Here is a 7,983-nt window from a genome sequence, read left to right as displayed (position 1 = left end):
TGGGTTCCCGTCCTAGCTCTGGCAGAGCAGCTTAGGCCCAGCTCCTCTGGTCAGCCACGGACCCATTATCCCTTCAAGACACACATATTTATTCACTCCATGATGGGAAAGAGCATGTCCTTTCTTTTCTTTTTTTTTTTTTTTTTTTTTTGAGGCGGAGTTTCGCTCTGTTGCCCAGGCAGGAGTGCAATGGTGTGATCTCGGGTCACTGCAACTTCTGCCTCCTGGGTTCGAGAGATTCTCCTGCCTCAGCCTCCTGAGTAGCTGGGATTACAGGTGCACACCACCACGTCCGGCTAAGTTTTGTATTTTTAGTAGAGACAGGGTTTTGCCATGTTGGCCAGGCTAATCTCGAACTCCTGACCTCAGATGATCCGCCCGACTCGGCCTCCCAAATAGCTGGGATTATAGGTGTGAGCCACTGTGCCTGGTCAGGCAGTTCTTTAATTTATGTGTCTGTTTCTACATATGGAAAATGCAGACAGTAGTATCTACATGTCATCGGTATAAACAGTTTAGGATAGTGCCTAGCAGATAATGCTTTGTGGGTATTAGCTGTTAGTGCCGTATGGCTCTTGCTGCCACCCTTACCCTCTTCCCAGCAACCCATCCAAAACATGCTGGGTACAGCCATTCCCACCTCTTCTTTTGGAGAGCTGAGCACAGCACAGGAATCAACCCTGGGAAGCTTATGTTCAGTTTAAATGATAAAATCCTGAGCTAGGCTGGGCATGGTGTCTCACACTTGTAATCCCAGCACTTTGGGAGGCTGAGGTGGGTAGTTCACCTGAGGTTAGGAGTTCCAGACCAGCTTGGCCAACATGGCGAAACCCCATCTCTAATAAAAATACAAAAATTAGCCAGGCATGGTGGCCCACACCTATAGTCCCAGGTACTCGGGAGGCTGAGGCAGAATTGCTTGAATGTGGGAGGCAGAGGTTGCAGTGAGCTGAGACTGCGCTGGGCGTGGTGGCTCACGGTTGTAATCCCAGTACTTTTGAAGTCTGAGATGAAAGGTTTGCTTCAGGCCAGGAGTTTGAGATCAGCCTGGACGACATACCAAGATCTCCTCTTTATAAAAAAAATGTAAAAATTAGCCAGGTGGGGCTGGGCGCAGTGGCTCACGCCTGTAATCCCAGCACTTTGGGAGGCCAAGGCAGGCGGATCACTTGAGATCGGGAGTTCAAGACCAGCCTGACCAACATGGAGAAAATACTAAAAATACAAAATTAGCCGGGCATGGTGGCGCATGCCTATAATCCCAGCTACTCTGGAGGCTGAGGCAAGAGAATCACTTGAACTTGGGAGCAGGAGGTTGCAGTGGGCCAAGATCATGCCATTGCACTCCAGCCCGGGCAACAAGAGTGAAACTCTATCTCAAAAAAAAAAAAAAAAAAAATTAGCCAGGTGTGGTGGCACATGGTTGCAGTCTCAAGTTGACAGGCTGAGGTGGGAGGATCACTTGAGCCCGGGAGGCAGATGTTGCAGTGAATCAAGATCATGCCACTGCACTCCAGCCTGGTGACAGAGTGAGATCCTGTCTCAAAACAAACAAACAAAAAATTCCTGGGTGAGACCCTGTCTCAAAACAAACAAATGAAAAATTCCTGGGCTTGGCTCTAGATTGGAGCAATAGTAAAAAATGAAATTGAGAGCTACGAATGTCTCCTAAGTTAGAAGAATAGTTAAGTATTAGGCTAGTTTATAGCAACTGTCAGAGCTAGGAATTGGCCCAGTCTCACTGGTTTCAATCAATGGGAATTGGAAAACAGAACAGTCATGTTCCCATTCATGTCCAAATAATTCTCAAGACACATGTGCGGTGTCTGGTTTATTCAAAGTGGCTGTCAGAGGCCCGACCATGGAGCAGGAACCAAATAGTTGGGAGCTGTGGGGCTGAACAGGGCAGGGATTTCCAGGTATCAGAAGGTAAAAGGAGGTCAGCTGAGCAGCCACAGCAGCATTAGGGCCAGGCTAAGCAGGAAAGGCCAGGCTGCCCAGGGCCCAGCCCCACTCATGGCTGCAGCATAGAACCTCGCCACCTCCTCATTGGGGTTGCCCTGGGCTGGGTCGAACCACATCTGGATGCAGCGGCCACTCCCTCGGCTGTAGTTGCTGACCTTGTAGGAGTGAGTCCAGATTTCATTGCACAGAACAGTGGGTGTGGGGAAGTAGAAATGGAAAGGCTGGCAGGCAGCTCCCACTGGGCACTTGTTAAACCCTGTAGAGAGGAGGGAAGACCTTTAGCCACTGGGCCCGGAACTATCTTGAGGTCTGCCAGCCCTACAACTCCAAATTGTCACATACCTGTTCCACACCCACACACCTCCACTTCCAAATCCCTCCATTCCTGCCCACCCCAGCCCTCACCTGAAGTCCAGTTCCAGCCCTTGTGCCAGTTGCTCTTGCAGGTGTAGGAGGTGCGACAATCTTCCCACCATTGCTCACAGTCCTCTTTGCACAGGGGCACATTCAGTACCCGCTCTTTGCGCCAGCTCTGATCCACCTGGGTGATTTTGGTACAAAAGAAGGGCTCAGGTTCAAGAATCCCAGCAACTCAGCCCTGAATAGAACTGCAACTGGCGTTGCAGCCTGCAGAGATGCCTGGAAAGCTCAGCTGCTCCGCTAGGTCTTGTACCTGCAGGAAGCCATGCATACCTGCTGGATCCAGGGCCCCAAGTTGGGGGAGCACTCGTAGAGGCAGGTGTCCTGGATGAAATGCCGTTTGCAGGCAGGTGCCATCTCTCCACAGTGGTTCCAGTTGAATCTATATAGGTAGGAAACATCCTTATGGGCTTCCTGGCTGGTGTTGGTAGAACAGCAGGCATTCTTCCTCCAGGGACGACACTGGATGGGGGAAGACAGAGGACTCAGTCCACAGCCAGCACAGCCAGCACAGCCAGAATATTCCACATGCAGTGTCTCCCCTCTTAGTCCTTGATTCCCCAGCCCACTGGAAGTCACCCAGGAAAATACTTGCTCTTGGGACCTCTTTAGGGGAGAGGGCCGTCAGAGACAGTGGGAGCCCAAGAGGGAGCTCCTGCTGGAGTTGCAGTCATTACAAAATTTGTTAATTCAACCTTTATTGAGATCCTACTTACTCTCACCCAGGTACTTTTGTAGAAACTGGGGTTACAACAATGAACACATCACCTGATTTTTGCTTTGGACAAAAATTAAGCAGAGAAGGATGGGGACTTGCAGTGTAATAGTGCGGTCAGATTAAGCCTCACTGAGGTGACAAAGATTTGAAGGTAAAAAAGCAATTTAAATTGTAACCCCAGGCCGGGCACAGTGGCTCACACCTGTAATCTCAGCACTTCGGGAGGCCGAGAGGGGCGGATCATGAGGTGAGGAGTTCGAGACCAGCCTGGCCAACACGGTGAAACCCCCATCTCTACTAAAAATACCAACAAACAAAACAAACAAACAAACAAACAAAAAATTAGCTGGGCATGGTGGCGTGTGCCTACTCAGGAGGCTGAGGCAGGAGAATCACTTGAACCTGGGAGGTGGAGGTTGCAGTGAGCTGAGATTGTGCCACTGCACTCCACCCTGGGCAACAAGAGCAAAACTCTATCTCAAGAAAAAAAAAAAAGAAATGCGTATTACAAGTTTCTCTCCCTTGCCTCCCTCCCTTGCCTCCCTCCCTTGCCTCCCTCCCTTTCCTCCCTCCCCTTCCTTCCTTCCTTCCTTCCTTCCTTTCTTTCTTTTTTTCGTTCTTTCTTTCTTTTGACAAGGTCTCACTCTGTTGCCCAGGCTGGAGCGCAGTGGCACAATCTACAATCTCTGCCTCCTGGGCTCAACTGACCCGCCCACCTCAGCCTCCTGAGTAGCTGGGACTGCAGGCATGTGCCACCACACCTGACTAATTTTTTTTATTTTTTAGTAGAGATGGGGTTTTGCCATCTTGCCCAGGCTGGTCTCGAACTACTGAGCTCAAGTGATCTGCCCATCTCGACATCCCACAGTGTTGGGATTACAGGCGTGAGCCGTAACACCTGGCCTACAAATTACTTTTCCTCTGCTTTTTCTTTAGTTATATCATCATGTTCAGGATATTAAAGGGGTGGTAGCAAAATAAATGTTATAGGGAGACCTCAGGTCCAATGTGGTCGAGAGACACAGCCCAAAGTTTTGCGAGATGCATGAACCAAGATGCTTCAGGAGGGCATATGGCTCATTTCTGTAATCCCACACTTTGGGAGGCTGAGGTGGGAGGATCACTTGAGTCCAGGAATTTGAGACCAGCCTGGGCAACATATGGAGACTTTGTCTCAGGAAAAAAAAAAGAATGCTTTGCACCCAGCCTCATAATGTGAGAGACTCTCCCTTCTTGAGCTGTTTAGGGCTGGCAGAAAAGAGGCCACTATGCACAGTGTGCAGTTTCTTCCCTCGGATCTTTGGAGGAGTCATTCCCAGTCTAAATCCCTAAATCAGTCAACCCCAGGATGGGTCACTCCAACTTCATTTCCCAGGCTCTCCTTTGGGCCTGCTTCCTTATTTCTGTAATGCGGAAACTCAACAACCAAGAAGGTGAACTGTTGGCATTGTACCGACATTTGGCACACAGTGTCTGTGAAATAGTCACCCATATTAATGCAAACTGAAGGGCTCCTCCACTTCAGTTCACCAGTGAATGGGGTTTGGCATTTCCATGTCCTCGTTTCCTCTTCCTGAGCCAGTCCCTCACCACCCCAGATCACCCCCTGGCCCACCTGCTCATGCAACTTGTCCTCGGGGCCTGGCTTTTCCTTGTGGTGCTTGGCGTTCATGCAGACATTGAGAAGCTCAGTCCTGGCCCGTGCAATCCTTGTCTGAGCCTCCCCTACTACAGCCACCCACACTAGAAGGAGCAGCAGCTGTGTTGTCATCCGCTGAGCCATGTCTGTCCCTGAAGGAAGAGCTGTGGTCAGTGGCAGCAAGGAATGCGGAGGTGGGGCCTTAAGTTGTGTGCAGGGCTCCAGGAGGGTGGGGCCTGGACGGAAGCCTGGGGCAGATAGAGCCCTGCCCCCACCTCCCTCAGTTTTCCCAGATCCAATGAAAGGTAGGATTAGACACCACCCCTCCCTGGCTTGAGCCTCATTGCCTTCTCCAGGTGGTCACGAGGTTCAGGTGATATAATTCAAGGATGGATTTGGGCAAAATGCAGAAATAGCCAGGAGTTTGCCATAGGTCCACAATGCCTTATTCAAATGTTTCAGGGTTAAAATTTTTTAGGATTTCATCAAAGGTGATTCAAAGAAAATATAATTTTCATATACCCAATAATCAAGTGTATATTCTGGGGTGAAACAGTTACACTAGTGGGATAAATTAAAACTATACATAAACTCACATTAATTTTCAGGTCAGATTTTGACACCAAATTACTTCATTGTAAAAGTTTACAAAAATGGGCTGGGTGCGGTGGCTCATGCCTGTAATCCCAGCACTTTGGAAGGCTGAGGTGGGTGGATCACCTGAGGTCAGAAGTTTGAGACCAGCCTGGCCAACATAGTGAAACCCTGTCTCTACTAAAAATACAAAATGAGCTGGGTGCGGTGTCGTGTGCCTGTAGTCCCAGCTACTTGGGAGGCTGAGGCAGGAGAATCACTTGAATCCAGGAGGTAGAGGTTACAGTGAGCCAAGATTGCGCCATTGCACTCTAGCCTGGGTGACAGAGCAAGACTCCATCTCAAAAAAAAAAAAAAAAAGTTTATAAAAATGTTTTAGTTGGGGGGGCTGCAGTATGGTTTTTGTTAGTTTGTTTTGCTTTTTAAACCTTGGTCCCAGCCCCTTTCTAGCCTCATCACTCAAGCTAGTTTAGTAGGCCCTTCCTGGAAACCATGGGATCTTGGTGGGGTGGGGTCACAGGGCACGGGTGCTGGCAGGGGACAGCCAGCTGGACAGCCCTGGGGCCTTGGGGAGCTCCTGTGCCCCCTACCACAGAGCTGGCTTCTCCTTGGTCATCACAGAACTTCAATCCTTTGACCTCAGACACTGAATTTTGGGAGGCGACTGTTTCCTTCACTCCACTGGACACCAGGTGTCTGGGCCCTCCTAAAATGCTCAGAATTTATTTCCTATGACTTCTCTCCATCTGTCTCCTCCAACTCATCTTCCACATACCAGTCGCTAAAGTGGACATGCCTTTCCCGCTCACAAGCTTGCCTTGCCCCCGTGCTGCCCCTCCTCTCCTCTTGACAGGGCCTCCTTGACAGGGGTCTAGGCAGGGCCTGAGCTGGGCTGTCTCCAGGCCAACTGCACAGCAGGGCTCAGATAAGCCTGGAATTGAATTCCCACCCAGCAGCTCTCTTTCCTGCTCCACAATCCATTATTCTGCTACTCTATTGATTCCAGTGTTCATTCACTCTCTCATGGTTGATTCATTCATTCCAGGATCCAATCATGCCCCTGTGGACCCGCTCACTCACTAACCTTGAGGGCCACGCCAGAGAAATCTGTACTTTCAGGGAATACCAGGTGATCCTTTGGGTTCAGTTCCTGCGGGAACAAACCCTGTTTAGAACACAGGGTTCCCGTTCAACCTGTCCCGACCCCAGCCCTCACTCCACCTTCTCCTTGGCCTTGGGGGAAAGAGAAGCAAACTATCTTGAGGCTTAGCTTTCTCCTGCAAGGATTAAATGTAAGAAGGGGAAATCAACAAATGATAGCCAGTTTAATCTTTGTGGAATCATTTCAGCACAGATGAGGGCCATGCCCCAAGTCACACAGTAGGGACCACCCAAGTTCAGGCCAGAGCTCTTTTGGCCTTTGCCCCCTGCACCTTCAGAGTGCTGAGGCTCTCATGGGTGCGGCCAACACACAGTGCTGGGGATGGGGACTGAGAAAATCCTTTCCCCAGCCCCCAGTGGAGCCCACCTGTTCAGTCAGTAGTCTCTCTTGCTGTGGCTGCTTCTGAAGCCAGGCTCTCTTCCTGTCCTTTTGAGCAGCATCACTCTGCAAGCTCCTTTCCCACCTGCCTAGTCTCACCTTCAGGTCTTAGTCCAGCTGTGACCCCTCCCCACCAACAATCATGACCCCCACACCCAACCTTGGGGCCCCAGACTAGAAGAGCTGAGAACTCAGCGCTGGACTGAAGGGCTAGAGCCCAGGTACTAGTTCAGGGGGATGAACGCTAACTTGTCGTTTAACCTTGAGCAGGCCACACTCTGGTCTGGGCCTCAGTCTCCACTTCAAGATTCTCTGGCCTTCAGGCAAACAGAGGGCCCTTCCAGTTCCGAAAATCCTTAACACATGGTGGGAATACCATAGGGTGTGTGGCCTCTGAAGGGGGATGGGGAGTGTCACATACCTGGGAGAGGAGGTGGCTCTCCGTCTGGCTCAGGCTTCTGCTCTGCTCTACACTCCCCCTTGCCTTATTCCAGGGGACAGCTGTGGTTTAGTGGCCTAGGAGACAGGCAGGGAGTGGGAATGGAGCCCAGGAGTGGAGCCTGGGATTGGGCGAAGGCCACTCAGCAGTTAATTATTGTATGTGAGCACCAGCCAGGCCTCCATGGGGTAGTGGGAGGGGGTGAATTAACAGTGCAGGCCTAAGGCCAGTCCCTAAGCTCCACCTACCCAATTTTTTCCCAAACACTCAGGTCTGAAAAAAATCTTGCAGCCTGAGCTGCCAGGATCCTTTGAGCTAATCTCATCAGTTTCCAACCCCTCTGTCCTGTTAGACAGATGAGGAAAATGAGATCCGGAGGATCAAGGCAAGGGCTAGAGCCCAGGCTTCCAACCTCCCAGTCAGCTATAGAGAGCAAGGATCTCCCAAGGCCATAAATTGTAGAGCCACCAACTCCCCCAACCCCATTAGCCCAGGTGTCACCCATCGCCAGCCACAAAATCACAGATGTTCTGAATCTTTTGATCAGATCTTCTATTGTTTGAAGGGCCAAGCTCTCCTTCCATCCCCAACTCATGGACCCCCTCTCCCGGCAACTCAGGTATCCTTTCTACAGCACCTGTGATTCTGGGCTAACTCTTCCCTCTATC

General features: G+C 50.6%; 1 protein-coding gene across 2 annotated transcripts; it reads right to left on the bottom strand.

Annotated features, from left to right (window-relative positions):
* Positions 1–933: 933 nt before the first annotated feature.
* Positions 934–7,493, bottom strand: LOC100994139 (folate receptor alpha). Of its 2 annotated transcripts, XM_003815681.4 has the most exons (6): positions 7,298–7,492; positions 6,421–6,486; positions 4,719–4,894; positions 2,659–2,847; positions 2,371–2,506; positions 934–2,221 (listed from the first exon to the last, which is right to left on the bottom strand). In XM_003815681.4, exons 3-6 carry the CDS (start codon positions 4,884–4,886, stop codon positions 1,941–1,943), a joined length of 774 nt encoding a protein of 257 aa, XP_003815729.2. In that variant the 5' UTR covers positions 4,887–4,894; positions 6,421–6,486; positions 7,298–7,492; the 3' UTR covers positions 934–1,940. The 2 variants fall into 2 exon arrangements, with proteins under 2 accessions (XP_003815729.2, XP_003815730.2); XM_003815682.4 differs by lacking the exon at positions 6,421–6,486 and having other exon boundaries at positions 7,298–7,493.
* Positions 7,494–7,983: the final 490 nt, after the last annotated feature.

This window comes from Pan paniscus, chromosome 9 (assembly GCF_029289425.2).
Source record: "Pan paniscus chromosome 9, NHGRI_mPanPan1-v2.0_pri, whole genome shotgun sequence".
Taxonomy (NCBI): domain Eukaryota; kingdom Metazoa; phylum Chordata; class Mammalia; order Primates; family Hominidae; genus Pan; species Pan paniscus.
Note: the sequence above shows the minus strand (reverse complement) of the source record. Positions and strands in the feature narration are given on the sequence as shown.

Bases quoted from the DNA above. Each gene is read 5' to 3' on its own strand.
- LOC100994139 (XM_003815682.4), bottom strand. From the start codon at position 4,886: ATGGCTCAGCGGATGACAACACAGCTGCTGCTCCTTCTAGTGTGGGTG. The intron at 2,507-2,658 runs GTATGCATGGCT...AAAATCACCCAG, and splicing joins TGGGGCCCTGGATCCAGCAG to GTGGATCAGAGCTGGCGCAA. The intron at 2,222-2,370 runs GTGAGGGCTGGG...TCCTCTCTACAG, and splicing joins GGGCTGGAACTGGACTTCAG to GGTTTAACAAGTGCCCAGTG.